Source organism: Terrapene carolina, unplaced genomic scaffold, assembly GCF_002925995.2.
Source record: "Terrapene carolina triunguis isolate 2854851 unplaced genomic scaffold, T_m_triunguis-2.0 Scaffold189, whole genome shotgun sequence".
NCBI classification, from domain to species: domain Eukaryota; kingdom Metazoa; phylum Chordata; order Testudines; family Emydidae; genus Terrapene; species Terrapene triunguis.
In genome coordinates, this window is record NW_020664540.1 from 13,758,925 (window position 1) to 13,776,091 (window position 17,167).

Consider the following 17,167-nt stretch of genomic DNA (forward strand, 5'->3'; position numbering starts at 1 on the left):
CTACCTACCTGTCATTTCATATGCTATAAAGATATCAACTCCTGCTCTGATCAGCCAATGATACCAGCCTGAATAACCCGTTAAATTTTCCCCTTTGTGCTTTCCCCAGTGCTGCCTCATCTGTGGGAGGAGCTCCCTGTAAATATCCACAAAGCTATCTCATTGTCCTCCTTCAAACGTTTACTACTATGCCTACAAATAAATAAATAGGCAAATGGTGGGCTGTGATCCCTGCCTATCATGCTGACCAACATGGACTCAATGTTTCCTTGTCCATCCCAGCTGTCTGTGTCCACCTATTTTCTCATCTTTTCCTTAGATTGTAAACTCTTTGGGGCAGGAATTGTTTCTTTGTTCACTGCATGTACAGCACCTAGCCCAGGAGAGTCCTGGTCCATGACTGGGCCTCTTGGGGTATGTCTACATTGCAACTAACTTGACTCAGGCTTGTGGGACTCAGACTGCAGGGTTGTAAAACTGCTATATAGGCATTTGGGCACAGACTGGAGCTCAAGCTCTGGGACCCCACAAGGGGGGAGGGTCCCAGAGCCTGGGCTCCAGCCCCAGCCCAAACATCTACATAGCAGTTTTACAGCCCTGCAGTCTGAGCCCCACAAGCCAAAGTCAGCTGACACAGGCCAGCTGTGAGTGTGTAGTTGCAGCAAAGATATTAGCCTTAGGCACTACCCTTCAAAAGGAAATAACTAAAGCAGAACCCCATTTATCGGATCTAATCGGGACTGGGGCCAGATCAGATCAAAAATCCAGAGAAAGGGAAAGTGCGTTGTTGCAGCACCTTCTAGCAGCCACAGGAGAGATCACCCACTTTTGGCCCTGGAGTCCTGGTTGTTTGGTTACTGCGGAGAGCCAGAATATGGAGAGTCAGATAAATGGGGTTCTACTGTATTCTGCTCTTGCCACCTCACTTGAACAAATCTTGCCTATTTGCTCTGCTTCACAGCCAGGAACCAAATATGTCTACTGACCTCAATGCTGAAGGGAGGATTTGCTCACAGTGAAGTGACTAAAACAACTTAGGTATTAGCAAAACAGCAGACAGACATTCAGTTGTATGCACAAGAGATATATGGATCTTTGTAACATGCTATGTTTTAGCTTGAGCATAAGAGGGTTTTAGTTAGAATGTAGTGATCTAGGAATCAGTTTCTCTACCTATCCCGTTCATCATCTCCAAACTCATGTAACAAATTTGTATATATTATAAGATGGCTGTAGATCTATTCCATTTTATTAAACTTTCATCTAATTGTTTCTAAATACATTTAGACTTTCTGTAACAGCAGCATTTAACCATGCATATTGGACATCTGGCCCTATTCAGAGTGGTTTCATAATGGAAATAAATTGACACTGACATTTTATACCACTGACACTATAGACAAGGTAATGTTGTACAAGCCTGTTTTACTATTACATTGAGATAAACATGCATGCTCTTTCATATGTAATGATAATCATTAGCTTGTTGTATCCACTTATCAAAATACTGTTGCCTGTGCATTGCAGTAGTTTCAGTTCTTTATTTTAAACTAGTTTATTAAAAGCTCTTTCGTGGTTTAAACAAGGATAGTACTACAGTTCATTCTGTACTGGCACATAAGGCAAACTGAAATGGCATGGCTTTAGAAAATTTAATCTAACTTGTTTGGGAGTTGGATAGGCACAGAATAATCGAGTTGGGGGAGTCAGAAGTGGCCAAAAAATGGAGTCTTAATACATACAGAAGCATCACTCTTGTGATGTTTGTAAAATTTACCCAAAAGTTGAAGTAAAATACAAGCACTATGGAAAACCTTTCCCGACACACATCAAAAGTGGAATGAAAAAAATCCACATTGATGCGATGTGCTGAACTGCGTGAACAAAGCACTCCTTGGCTTCTGAGTTAAAGCTGTTTTATGGTGCTTGAATGATTACTCAAATTAGCAGCTGCAGTAAACAGTTCCCAGTACATGTGGAGGTATTAGGCAGCAGGCCAAATTCTGGCCCGTTACACCGTTACAATCCACAGCAGAACAATACTTAGCCCTCTCTGTGTATTCCATACATCTCCCTGCCACTCCCAAAACAGTGTAGTTTAGATGATACAGTTTTACTAGTTTATGGAGGATAGTCTCAGTTGCTATATGACAGAAATGACAGCTGGGAAGGTGGAGTGAGAGACATATTTTAAAAAGTGACTTGGATCGCCTAGTGGGAGGAGAGCTGTTTTTACAAAGGTATCTAAACCAAAATAAATTAAGCCTCACCTGCTTGACAGTTTTAGTAGTACTAGATTGAGGCCCCGATACTGTTATTCTTTAAACACTGAGTTAAGTGGTTTTTATAAAAATCAAAATGCTATTTGGCTGTGTAGGTTACCTACAAACATCTAGGATGTGGCACTTTCAGAGAAGTATATATGAACCTTTTAAAAGAACTGTGCTAACCGAAATCAGGCTATAACAAATATTTTGTTTAGTTAATGCATTTTGAGCAATGATCATTTACGTTTTAGTTCCAACTGAATCCCTTCCCCAGGTTTCAACAGTGGAATCTTGAAACAAAAATAGTACCCTACCCTCTTCCACATGGACAGGCAACATGAAATTGTTACACACTATTAAGAGCTCATTAGATTACATTTCCTAACTTGTGTTTTAGGTACATTGTATCTGACACACCAGTTTTACCAGTAGAGAATTTTGTATAGATTGTTTATCAAAATACATGCCTAAATGGAACATGATCATTAATATCAGAGATAAGTAGCACTTTAAGTACCTAAAGAACTATAATGAATGCTCTTATCTAAAGAGGTAGAGAGGAGGTACATATGAAAGACTTAAAGAAGTTTTATTCAACTGTTTAAAGGAAAATGATATAAAATGCCAGGAAATGCACTGACTTTCTTAAAATTTGCTAAGTTCAACCATTTGGGTATGTTTATAAATTCACACAGTAATTGTTATGAGAACACATCTCACTCCTTAACTTGGGCTGCAATGAATGCCACATTTTCAGAACTGTACAGAACACACTTCTGTAGCCGACTTGTAACTAGCATCAATTACTTGCTTATGGTGTTATACATACACTTGTAATAAGATCATAGCCAAGAGGTACATTATTTCTCTTCTTCTATACATTAATCCAATATCTCCTGTGCAGTCGATCATTAACTATCTGGTTAATTTAAACAGGTTTGTAATCCAGTTTAGACTCCAGCTTCTTAGAATCAGCTACTTTTCTAACAGCTTTCATGAAGTCTTCCTGAACTACGAAGTCATGATCAGCACGAATTGCAAACATACCTGTGAAGAACAATTTGAGAAATTGCTAGATATTTACAGAGAGTTAGTGTTACTCGCAGCAATAATATAGGACTGAAACATTCCATAAAGTCTATCACTTCGTAATTAAAATAACATTGAAAGGATCAAAGTTAAAAATTACATATTCCATATGGAGATTCAGTGAGTAACTTTAATCAGTTTTGTATTTCTTTTCATGCACCTCAGATATGTTTGGAAGCAGAGTAATTATTCTGGAATAAAGTCACTTTTATTCAGGCAAGAAGCATCCACACAGGGCTGTTATATCAGCTTAGCTATAGAGGTATAATTATTCCATTACAGCTACACCAGTTAGCTTCCCAGTGTAGACAAGCCCTGAGTGGACAATATTTTCTCAAGAAGAATAAGGCAGGAACACATAGGAGAGAGAGAGAGATCCCAAAAAACTCATTTTCTATACTACTTTCTGTACTGGTATAAGCCGTAAAGAAATATTTTAAAAAAGCAGATTTTTGTCCAAGTTGGATAGACATGTTTCATCCAGTTTCAGGGAACTTCATCTTACTACTTCTCCCCACACTTTTAAGGTGTATGGGCATATGTACAGATCCTTTCCAGTGTGCATTTGACCACAATGCCAGTTTCAAGAGATTAATTTTTATAGTGCTTTGAAACTTACCAGTGAAACTCACTATTATGTTAACCTAAGTTTCCAGCCACTGATGTAAAAAATGTAAATGCTAGACGACCCTCAAGAATGAATGCATTTAAAACAATGAAATGTTTATGAACCTCATGTTCATCTATTATACTAAGAACAGATCAGAGAAACTAGTCATGAATATTTAACATTTATAGCAAGATTCAGCACATCAAAATTAAGAACTGAGCAAATGAATACAAGTGAGGAGCCTCTTACCTGCTTCAGTACAGACATTTCTCAAATCCGCTCCATTAAAGCCATCTGAAAGCTTCACAATTGCTTCATAATCTATTAACAAAACAAGAATGCCAATTAACTAGAAGTACAAAGTAGTTTGTGTTCCATTGGAGTGCAGCATCAGCTATAAAAAAAAACCCTGAACATTCTACTTTGCTTCTCAGTGCAAGTGAAAAAGTTAGCTACCTTGATGATTGTATTTACCAGCTATGTTATTCCCCCATTAACATAGAAATCTAGATATAATTGTTTTGGGTTTATTTTATTTAAAAATTACTAATTTGAACGTACATACACAGAATTAAATATAAAAGTTGTATGTTAAATCAATGTTATAGTTGAGATTTAGATGCATCTGAATAAAATTAATTTCAACATTTATTATTCCCACAATAACCATAACTTGGCCCCCTAGGCCAATGGACTTAAAAAAAAAAAAGTAGTGTTAAAAGCACTATCTGCTATTATTACACATCCACAAAGTGTGTAGCTAGGTTACAGTTTCTAGGGTATAAGTTCACAAGTTCTGTGCATTTCAGATTTCCATCAAATTTTTGACTGCATATTCAATTTTGAGTTGGAGGTACAAAATACTGAGAATCTGAATTAAATCATTTTTCCCATAACTTAAATTCAAGTATCTTAAACCACAAATCTGATTTTTACCAAAAACTTTTCAAAATAATTTCCCTTTTCATTATGAACACCACAAGACACTAGCTGAAATGGTATTTTTATTTTATGTTAAGAATCTGAAAACTTGGAACTAATATTTCCACCTGAGCCATAGCTATATCATTACTGTAATTAAGTGGCATTCTAGTCTAGCAAATCTACATACATTTGTAAGATCACAAAAATGGAAACAGTTTGCAGATTACTTATCTTCACAAAGAATTTTAAAAGTTACAGCCAAGGCTTGAGACGTCTGACACCTACTGACCAGACACTGATACAAAAAACAGGTGTCCCTCACACTGGGTCCAAGAACTAGACCGGGGTAGGCAACCTATGGCACGCGTGCCGAAGGCAGCACGCGAGCTGATTTTCAGTGGCACTCACACTGCCCGGGTCCTGGCCACCGGTCCGGGGGGCTCTGCATTTTAATTTAATTTTAAATGAAGCTTCTTAAACATTTTTAAAACCTTATTTACTTTACATACAACAATAGTTTAGTTCTATATTATAGACTTATAGAGAGAGACCTTCTAAAAAGGTTAAAATGTATTACTGGCACGCGAAACCTTAAATTAGAGTGAATAAATGAAGACTCGGCACACCACTTCTGAAAGGTTGCCGACCCCTGAACTAGACAGTACCCTGCTAAAGAGCTTAGTACTGCTCATGCTCCTATCTGGTTTCTTGAAAAGGGTACACTGGGGTTTCTTTCAGGTGCTCTCTCGATTCAACTTCACAGTTCTCTTTTGTATCAGCTTTAGGTAGTAGGTGTCTGACACTGAGCTCCTCTCTCTTCTTCCTGTGAGGGGGAGACTCTTCCTCTTCCCATCTCACATCTCTTGGAAACAACAGGCAGGGGAAAAGCCCTCCATCAGTAGTGAAGAGGTGTGCTATTCTCAGTCTCTCTTCCTTCCTGTTTTCATGTCCTCTTCTCCACCCCACCCCCAAGTTCCTGATAACTTCACAGTGTCTCGGCTGCTTCTCACAGATTTCCTCAAGGCAATCTCAGAGGGAAGCCAACAAGATTCTGGTCAGTCTGCAGTAACATAACTGACCAGAATCTTGTCAGTTTCACTGTGTAGCTGCCTCTCCCACCCATGTCCCAGATAAAATGTGCCCTACTCCTTAATGGCAAGTGCATTCTTTTTCAAGCCACAGTTACAGCACAACCTAACAGCAATACTGCTGCAATTAAAAAGATTTCCATGTAAAACCCACTTTTCAGTTGCTCAGAACTTTCAGAGTTTTCCTTTTGGACAGAAATACCCTTGTTTGTTTTCAGACCCATATATGGTTCTAAGGTTTAATTTTTTTTTATTTTTTTTTTGGACAAATGGGAATGTTTGCTTACAGCAAGGTCTTCCATGATACAATGGAAAGAGTCCAACCAGATGTAAATCAGACAGTTTCTCTGATTCGTAGCCAAATTTAGGAGGGTTACTATATCCCTAACCCTCATATTTTTACAAAGTGAGGTTCACCAATGGTTCAGTATGGATCTATTTAAGAAATACTGAGGAACATTTTTGGGAAGGTAGGTGTTAGGGTAACCAGTAACCAATTCACCTTCCCCTCACTTTTACACTCGGGAGAAATATTTAAGCAGCTCGCGTACTTACCTATTTCACCATGTTTAGTGATAGGACCTGCATGAATCTTCAATATATCTAATCTGGCTTGTTCATTTGGTAAATCAATATCTAAAAAGAGAGGGTTGGGGTTTTTTTTAATTAAAATGGGTGAACAAGGGTAATTCAGAATTACACATGCATTTAAGAATGAAGATGTCAACTCACGGATTTTTCTATCCAGTCTTCCCGGACGCAGCAATGCAGGATCCAAAGTGTCTGGTCTATTTGTAGCCATGATCATTTTAACTCTGTGCAGAGTGTCAAATCCATCCATTTGATTCAATAACTAGAGGAAATTGACATTTTTTTTTAAAACAAGGAATTTTTTTAAAACTTAACGTGTTCATAAATCTAATAGCTCACACCATCTTCCACACACTTCATTTTCACTAGTGATCATTACAGATAAAAGGAGCGATGGAAACAATCCTAAAACGATGCTACCCGATTCTTAACTGTGATGATCCAAGAATACCACAGCTCCCCATATATTCCATAAAGGAAAACTTTAAAAAAAATTGGACAAAAAGTAGGAACAAAACAGCTCAAAAATGGAAGATTGCAACATTCTAGTCACCTTGCATTCTCTCTCTTTTTAACTCCAAATACTAAAAGCCAGTGATTGGCAGTTATACTTTCAATATAGGATGATTCACACAAACTATGTTTGCAGAAGAGCTCCTAGAATATTCAATCACCCCTGAAGACATTTCATTAGATATATCCAGTTCTGCTATGGAAAACTCAAACCTCTATTCTTTGTGATTATTTTATACTACAAGTGAGGCAGATATATTTGCTTAATACGCATTCTTTTTGGGCTGGGAAAACAAACCAGACCAGTGGGATCACGCACACTAATCAGACCTAGAATTCTTACTAAGAATTGTGTTACTGATTTATTTATTTTTTAATTCTCTTAACATGATTGAGTGTTCCGTTTCCAATTACCTTAGTTCACCGTTGTATTTAATATCCCAAATTGAAGACAATGTGTGTTTTTAACTTTAGATATCTTTTGAACAGAAAGCCTCTAACCTGCAGAGAGATTCTGCAGGGAGGTTTTTCCCTTAAAAGAGTTGATGTCCTCCAACATCTAAACAAGGTGCGTTAAGTGTCGGTGTAGTCAGTTCTTGTGGACGAAGCGCAGAAGCCTGAGCTTAAGTCTTGGCAGAAAGAGGCTCTCAAATCACTTTTGAAGTTAATTACATACAAATACGTGGCCTATGCATTTTGGATCTCAAACCGTTTTAACTGCATTTTTTTAGTGAAGTATCTCAGTTCGCTTTTAACATGACATTAGCACAGCAACCGTTCTAACAATCTGGATAATATATGGATTTGCACATCTATTTTCCTCTTTACTATAAAAGATTACATATTAGACATTTACCTCCATTAGGGTTCTCTGAATTTCTCTATCAGCTGAAGTTCCCTCAGAGAAACGACGGCCACCTATAATATATATTAAATTTGGAAGTTACCTGTACTTTTTTTTTTTTTTTTTTAAGCATCAAAATGGTTTCTGAGCTAAATAAATGTTAAAATACTAAAAATCAAATTAAGTGTTAGGTAAAGTTAAATGCATGTTTAAGAGTGCTATGTATCTTGGTCAAAGATCCAAGCCAAATGCAAACAGGTCTCATTTTAAGTTAGCTGTAATGGGCTCCAGAAGCAAGTTGAAAGGAGAGATCTCCTCTACCCTGTTAATTCCGCACAGAAAGGTTCCCTGACAATCAACTTTGTATTAACCTTTTTAAGAAAAGCAAGACTATTACTTCAGAGCTGGCTTAAATAATCACAAGAGACTTTAGCCATCTTACAGTCCATTAGCCTTACCAATAGCATCTATTTCATCCATGAAAATGATACATGGCTGATGATCTCTGGCATAGTTGAACATTTCTCTGATCAACCGAGCGCTTTCACCAATGTACTTGTCTACAATAGAACTAGACACGACCTGTTGAAAATGAACAGTAACATGAGCAAACAGACTGAAGTACAACCCGAGGGACCGTCACTATTTGAAAAGAATGCCATTGTTTTACCTTTAAGAAATTGCAGTCCAGTTGGCTTGCAACAGCTCTGGCTAGTAGTGTTTTCCCAGTACCTGGACAGACAGAGATTGAAGCTGTTCAACTTGTAGACCAATCGCTAAAGTTACAGACTGAAATATATTTCAAGGGTAGAAGTATAATAGAATACAGCAACAGGTTTCCAAGGGGGGCAGCTCAGCACTAATTATATTGTAAGGCAGAGGCCCCCAAACTGTGGAACGGAGGAACGCAGCTGGAGCCCAGGCCAGCCCCCACAGGGAGCGAACGCCACCCAGCTCCGTCCCTGTTCCCCAGTTGCTGGCCCCACACCCGGGGGGGGGGGGGCGGCCCCCCCCCCAGCTGTGGCCCCCTTATCCCTGTCCAGGTCCCCCACTCTCAGAGCTGCATTCCCGCTCCCGGCCCCAGGGGGCCATGGACGTGGTAACGGGGGGTGCAAGGTAAAAAGTTGAGAGACTACTGTTGTAAGGAGAACTGAAATTCAGATACCTAGATAATAGGTTTATGGACACGAAGTCTCATTCTGCCTTAATTATGGACAGAACTCAAAACTGGAAATGAAAGGCAGCTACAGACGTGTACTCACCTGGTGGGCCATACAGCAAGCAGCCTTTTGGAGGTATAATTCCCACACGCTGAAATAATTCTGGATTTGTAAGCGGTAACTCTATTACCTGAGAAAAGAGGTAGGTAAGTAGTGTTTAGTTTTAAAGAGATCCTTGACTATATTACTGTATGCTTAGATGCTATGGTATATATATTTATGGTACAATATATAGGTATGGATTTCCCGATATCTTCATTCTTTTCTTCTACAAGACACTACTAATCCCAGCAAGCACAATCTCTTTCTACAGGATCAGAAAGTGTTAGCTATAGAAATGCTGTCAGGGAGTTTTTCCTTTGCCTGTTTTATGGATTAAATCTGAGGATCTGCACAACTCCGTCTCTGCTCTTATTCCAATCCTTCCGACGTCTTGTCTAAACCTTCCTGTAACTTGCTCCTTTAGACAAAGTTCTGCCCCCAGTCATACACATGAATATCCAGAGTAACTCATTTCAATAGTTACTCCAGTGCAAAGACTAGAATTTGGCCCTTTGTCGTTCTCTTCCATCGTGTGTTGCACTTTTACTTCATGACACCCCCTCGACTTGGAAGCATCCTTCAAACCCACCTATTTTAGTCTAGCCTCCCAATGTTCATCTCATTTGCATCTCCACACCCTTTTGTACCTGAATTGTAGACGTGCACGTTATATTCCTCAGAGCCAGATTGCCTGCAATCTGGTCTAGGCCCCTGTTCTTTCAGAGGCTATGTTGAGCACTATGTACATTAACGGAGATCAAAAAGTATTTTTAAATAGTGTCCTAAAAGCTCTCCTTCCTACATGAAGTTAATAAGGTGCAAATAATGCTATTCTTTAATATCCAGTCTCATGATTGTTTAAGATTAAAAACATGATATAACATTATCATCTACATGCTTATGGCACGGAAACGAAAACCCTCCCCCTCCCGTCAGAAAACTATCAGTATATAAACCTTTCCTGATCATCTTTAAATAGCATGTATTAGACTTTTTAGACCTTTCAACCCACCTGGCACAACATGAAGTACAATTTTTCCTCAGAGCAGATACACCTCTATCCCTATAACGCGACCCGATATAACATGAATTCGGACATAACGCGGTAAAGCAGCGCTCCGGGGGGGCGGGGCTGCGCACTCCGGCGGATCAAAGCAAGTTCGATATAACGCGGTTTCACCTATAACGCGGTAAGATTTTTTGGCTCCTGAAGACAGCGTTATATTGGGGTAGAGGTGTACCTCTATTCAGTAAGTATTTCTGTAATTAAACATTCAGTACCTCTCTTAGCTCCCTGATTTGTTCCGATAACCCTCCAATCTCGGAATAAGAAACATTCCCAGGATCTTCATGAGACATATTGTAAACCAATGGATCCACTTCCCTTGGCAAGTATCTGTAGCATTTGAGTATTAATAAAACAGATGTTATCTTTTCATTCTGCAAACACTGTATACTCAGTCATTTAAATAAATCTTAGCGCTGGTTGGCAAATGCTTGTTTCCCCTGTGAAAAATTGACAAAAAAATTCCCTCAAAATTTAGTAATAAACATTTTTTCATCTTTGCAATAAAACTTGAAGACTGGCAGTCAGAAACTTTTCAAAAATTAAACTTGGGGGGGGGGGGGGGAATTCAACAAAATACCCCAAACTGACAAAAACAGACATTTCTCACAGAAGTTTGTTTTGACTAAAAAGTAAATTTCAAACAAAACATTTTGATCAGCTCTCAAATCTGTAAGACCACCCTGGAAGCATTTGCCTATATAATGTATATATGTATTTGGAAGAATTTTTAAAGCAGTACAAGATTTATTATTCATACCTAATATCTGCAACATATTTAGACCAACTCTATCCTTCACATAAAGAAAAAAAAAATCTTGGTGGCAAAAGCTTACCTCATAATAGTTAGTGTGGTCATGTCCAGAGCAACTCTCGTCCCAGGCTTCAGCTTACTTTTGTCAAGCTAGTTTCACAAAAGATTTTTCTATTAGAAATTGACTCAAACAGCAAAGTGATGGAATTCTATATTTCTGCAGTAATTGTTCTTGTTTGGTATGACAGAAAAAGTGTTTGGTCTCAGCAAGGATTCAGATGGTGACCTTCCCTTCTTCCTCAGACACACGTGAAGAGAGCTGATCAAGGGGAATCTAGTGGTTTCCACTTCCACTGCAATTCGGGCAGGCAGTTTTGCTGACCATGTCTTCCTACACCAGGGGTGGGCAAACTTTTTGGCCCAAGGGCCACATCAGGGAATAGAAATTGTATGGCGGGCCATGAATGCTCACAAAATTGGGGTTGGGGTGCAGGAGGGGGTGAGGGCTCTGGGGTGGGGCTGGGAATGAGGAGTTTGGGGTTTGGAGGGTGTTCTGGGCTGGGAGTCAGGGGTTTGGAGGGCAGGAGGGGGATCAGGACTGGGCAGGAGAGGCTCAGGGGGCAGGCTCTGAGCAGCGCTCAAGTGGCTCCCGGAAGCAGCTCCGGGTCCTACGCGGAAACGCGGCCAGGCGGCTCTGCACGCTGCCCCATCTGCAGGCACCGCCCCTGCAGCTCCCATTGGAGCGTGTAGGAGCTGGAGCGGGGCCATGCCACAGCTTCCAGGAGCCACGTGGTGCGGCCCCTGACCCAGCGCCCCGGCCGGAGCGGGGCCAAGCCGCATGGTCCAGACCCCGAGCCAACGCCCCCGACCCAGCGCCCCGGTGGAGCGGGGCCGAGTGGTGCGGCCCCCGACCCAGCACCCCTGGCGGAGCGGGGCCGAGCCGCGTGGTGCGGCCCCCGACCCAGCGGGAGCTCGCAACCCGTAGTTTGCCCACCCCGTCCTACACTCTGCTTCCTGTTGCTTAGACCATTCCTGACCCATGATGGTACTTCACCCCTCACACAAAATCAACTTGCAACATAATTACAAATTTTACAAAAAAGGACCAATTAAAGCATTATATCCTGCCTTAATCAGAACCCTGCCACTCCCCATACTTGGCAGACCCACTTGCACCAAGTAAATTAGCGCTCATCTGCACCTGTACCATACACAGGAAATTATTTCCCTTGATATTTCACCATTTTGGGAACAGTGATGGATAAATACATGTTGATTGTTTGGTGTAATGCTTAGGCTCTTGGCATTTTACAAGAAGTTTTTTTATTCAAGAATTACAACTTTATTATCCAGACAAACGCTAGCCTAGGGGTAGCCAACCTATGGCACGTGTGCCGAAGGTGGCACGCGAGCTGATTTTCAGTGGCACTCAAACTGCCTGGGTCCTGGCCACCGGTTCGGGGGCTCTGCATTTTAATTTAATTTTAAATGAAGCTTCTTAAACATTTAAAAACCTTATTTACTTTACATACAACAATAGTTTAGTTATATATTATAGACTTATAGAGAGACCTTCTAAAAACGTTAAAACGTGTTACTGGCACGCGAAACCTTAAATTAGAGTGAATAAATGAAGACTCGGCACACCACTTCTGAAAGGTTGCCGACCCCTGAGCTAGCCCATCAACATCAACCCTTCCATGCCCAAAAATAAGGTATATTTAATGTTGTAGGCCCTTAGAAAATTCATTGTTCATCCTGCTGCACCATTTACAAGAAGTGGGCCTGTGCTGTACGGAACTGTCTAGGGAATAATCGTTAAAAACTATGCAGTTACTTTAGTGTTTGGATCACTGCAATCAAACGAGGGTAAAGTTAATATCTATAATGAGGTTTGGTTTCTTTCCTTTCTAGTGGAGATCAACTCAGATACTAATATTAAGTCACATTGTCTTCTTTCTGCTTTAGATTTTTCTAAATATGGGAGAATATGTTAGGATTATATGTCAGAAGTCTCAATAATGGCTGCCTCCTTCCAAGAATATTAAAAACACTAAATTAGACAGCATATTTTATATATTCAGAAGTTACTGGCAGATTTGATTTAAAAAAAAAACCAGAAGTGTAACATTGTTTATATCTTCTTGGAAACGTGACTTTTCACCCTCTACCAATTTTGTCATCCTCTATTTAGAAGATACATATGAAACTTGAAATTTAAGGGTATTTCTTTTCACTTCCTGTTTTCTACATAAAGTATGTATCGACCACCAACTAGGGATTAATTTGTACTCCCTCTGCTGGTTCTACAATTCAGACCACTTTCAATGAACAGGCCCTACATAAAAAGTGACTTAAAAGACATCTTGGAAAGTAGATTTAAAACAAAAAACCCAACATCAGATGGCTATTCCCTGCTAAACATCAAAAATGGATCACATTTTCAGTCCATACCATTTAGTGGCCCATTACCAGGTAAACAGTCCCTAACAGCGCCATGTTAGGGTATGTCTTTGCTGGCAGTGCTTTAACGTGGCCGTGTAGTCGTGGCACCAGCGCTGGAAGAGAATTCTCCCAGCGCTGTAAAAAAACCCACCCCCACAAGGGGAGTGGCTCCCAGCACTGTCTACACTGGCACTTTAAGTGCTGAAACTTGCAGCGCTCAGGGGGGTGTTTTTTCACACCCCTGAGCGAGAAAGTTGCAGCGCTGTAAAGTGGCAGTGTAGACAGGCCCTTACTGTTTTCTTTCCAATGCCAGCAGCCTAAAATGTCATATCATTGGCTATGGCAACAGCATCATCTCATTCATTTTCATTTTGATAGAAGTATATGAGGTAGCAGGAAAAAGGTGGAGGAATGACACTAGAGAAAGACAACCATTTCCTGCAATAACCCTCCGAAATCAGCATCTCACATTTTTATACAAAAATCCCAAGAGTAACTTGAAGTTTATTCCTGCTGACAAGGAATAGGGAAGAATTGGAATTATTTTAGAAGAGGGTTTATTTTGTGTGAAATATACTCAGATCTCATGAGCAATGAACCACCTTATAAAATCTAGGCAGACAGACACCAGACTCTTGAACAGAAAGCATAAAGGTTCTGCAAGGTCATTTAGAGAGAAAGCTAGTCATGTCCTGTAGTAGAGTTGTAGCTGATTTTTGACTGTCACAAAAAGTAGTCAATGGGGTAGATTGGGAGGCTATCAAGGGAAAAAACAGTTTCATGAAGTTAGGCCTAATGCACTGGACTATGAATTCAGTTTTCAACTAGGATGGAGAAGGGAAAGTCACAAAGGAAGCCAAAGGGAGGTTGTGCAGACCCTGTGGTTAACAATGGAAGTGAAACCTTTCCAAACAGTCAAAGTTTCTAAGACCTTATCTGGAATACTGTGGACAACTCTGCTCATCCACATTCAAGAAAGATGAATTCAAATTGGAACAGGTACAGAGAAGTCCTACTAGGATGATAAGGGGAATGGAAAGTCTATCTTATGGGAGGAGACTAAAAGAGCTTGGCTAGCAGAGCTTGGCAAAACAAAGGCGGAGAGGGAAAAGGATTGCTCTTTCTAAAATACATCGAGTGGGTAAACACCAGGGAGGGAGAAGAGCTATTTAAGCTAAAGGACAACTTTGGCAGAAGAACAAATGAGGATAAACTGGCCATGAGTAGATTTAAGATAGAAATTAGAAGGTTTCTAAACATTTAAGGAATGAGGTTCTGGAATAGGCTTAATAGCTTATAAAGTTAAGTATAAGAAGGATCAAGCTGAAAAACTAAAAAAAAAAGCGTAACATCTTGGACTGTGTCCGCTTTGCTTTATTATTCCCAAGAATTCATTCCAGCATTCCTGGCATATCACTACCTATCACTAGGGTGCAGAGAGCACCACATCTATATGTTGTTAGCCAAGCGCAGCTTAAAAAGTGAAGTACGAACTTGCTAACTTTAAAAGCGTAACAAGAAAAATGACTATAATACATATAATTACATACAAGAGCAAGCCATTTAAAAATATCCAAGCAAAGCAGAGTTACCTGACGACGACAGCCAACCACATATCTTGGTCCATTTGTAGCTTTCACAATGACTAGAGAGAGAGAAAATGACAGAGAAAACAAGATCACACTCTTTTTAACCCCCCTAATTGCTAGTGCAAAATAAGTAGCAATTATACAGTATTTTCAGAGTGATGTCTAATTAATAATGCTCTATTCCATTCTTTTTAAAAAAAATCATAATTTAATTGGCTTATTTTAAAAACCAGAGGTTTCAAAAAAGTAAAACATATCATCTAGGGAACTTACATTTCTCTTCTGTTAACTGTTTAAGAACCTCACCAACAATCTATGAAAAAAATTGAAACAAGTATTAGCTACATCTATGAAATTATATTAGAATATAGAATATTTAACATAAATTCACAGCTCCATCTCTGCCGGTCACCTTCTACTCCCTTTTCTTGCTCCATAGGAAAAGCCTACTATTCTATTTCTTTCTCATTGCCCCATACACCAGGAACAACTGTTAAAAATACACCTACTCTGTGTACTTACCTCCTGTAAAGACCACACCATGGCACAAATTTGCTCTGATGGTATCATATCCCATTTATAGCCTTCAATTTTAAATCCATCTGTGGTAATAACTTGCTACGCACAGTTCACCTACCGCACAGTGCCATACACAGTTGTGTCATTATTGCTTACCTGTCCAACACTTTGCAAAGCCTTGAGGTCATTTTCAGATTTTTCATACTGCTTGGTAAGCTCTTTCAGTTGTTCCCTTACTAAAAAAAAAAGAAGAGAAAAGGATTCGGTACGCCTTTAATCCACTAGAAACCAAGTGCAAGGGCTGGCCAATTTGCAGAGTAGCTATAACTGCATTTAACAGTTTCTGGGTAAAGTCAGTACAGGAGAATCAGCAATGAGCTATTCTTGCTGGTAGCAGTAACTCTATCCCAGAACAGATCCCCAGCCATTAACTCTGGCTTGCAGACCAGGTATCCTAGGCTAAGGCCGCCACAAAATCTAGGAGGATGCTAATGGGAAAAACAAGGGTCTCCAATCGCTTGTCAATACGCCCATATCCCTGCCCCTGGGTGAACAGTGTTAGCTCAGCTGGGCCTAACCCCTCCCTGCCTAATAACCAATGGGGGGGGGGGCTGGAACACTTGGGCCCAGCCATGTCCCCCCAGGATGGGGATTCCCCAGGGAGAGGATCAACCCTCCCCCCACTGGATCAGGGCCAGAGCCCCCAGCCCAGCCTCTCCGGATACCCAGGGGCCGCAGCACAGGCGCTACCAGCCCCCCCGCCCCAAGAGCTTCCCCCTTCGGAACCGCTCCCCCCTCCCGTCACCCTCGCCCCCCGGGCCGCGCCGCTCCCCTCCCCTCCGCCCGCTCCCCACTGCGGGGGCCCCGGGCCGCTCCGCTTCCCCCGCCCGGCCGCCCCGGCCGATGACCCAGCGCTGTGGCCGGGCAGCGGCCCCGGCCCCCCAGCTCCGCTCTCCCCCGGCCCGGCGGCGCGCGGCGCTCACACTCCTTGAGGCGCCCGTCGATCTCCTTGTGCTCCAGCAGCTTCTTGCGGTAATCCTGCAGCGCCTTGTCTCTCGGGTCCGCCATGATGAGCAGGCGCCGCTCATAGGGAATGCCGGGAAGGGCCATGGCCGCCGGGGGCAGGGCCGCGCGCCGCCACCTCCCCCCGCCCCGCGCACGCAGGCCCGCCCGTCCCCCGCCCGGGCGGACAGCGCCCCCTGCCGCCGCGGAGGGGAACGGCGCCGCCAGAGAGGCGCTGCGTTGCCCGCCGCCAGCCGCGCACCCCCCCAGGGTCCTAGCGCCACCCCGGCGGACTCAAGGAAAGGGAGGCAAATTGCAGGGCAGGGGCAGCCCCAGGCGGGCTACAGCCGGGAGGAGCGCAGGGCATTGGGGGTGGGGGGGTGCAAAAAATGCATTGCCTCGAAACGTTGTAAAAATGATTCCAAGTCAAAGTTGTATCAATCGACCCATTTTTAAAAGAGCCACACATCAGCAATAGGAACAGGAGTCCTTGTGGCACCTTAGAGACTAACACATTTATTGCCGCAAGGACTCCTGTTCTTCTTGCGGATACAGACTAAGGGTATGTCTACACTACAGGATTAATCCGAATTTAGATAATTCG

At 41.6% G+C, this 17,167-nt stretch overlaps 1 protein-coding gene across 1 annotated transcript; it reads right to left on the reverse strand.

Moving 5' to 3' along the window:
* Positions 1-1,405: 1,405 nt before the first annotated feature.
* PSMC6 (proteasome 26S subunit, ATPase 6) lies at positions 1,406-16,673 on the reverse strand. Its single transcript, XM_024205473.3, has 14 exons — positions 16,545-16,673; positions 15,718-15,797; positions 15,316-15,355; positions 15,046-15,098; positions 11,091-11,158; positions 10,470-10,584; positions 9,189-9,276; positions 8,597-8,658; positions 8,385-8,508; positions 7,939-8,000; positions 6,711-6,831; positions 6,534-6,614; positions 4,216-4,287; positions 1,406-3,314 (listed from the first exon to the last, which is right to left on the reverse strand). Exons 1-14 carry the CDS (start codon positions 16,669-16,671, stop codon positions 3,196-3,198), a joined length of 1,212 nt encoding a protein of 403 aa, XP_024061241.1. The 5' UTR covers positions 16,672-16,673; the 3' UTR covers positions 1,406-3,195.
* Between the last annotated feature and the right edge of the window lie 494 nt (positions 16,674-17,167).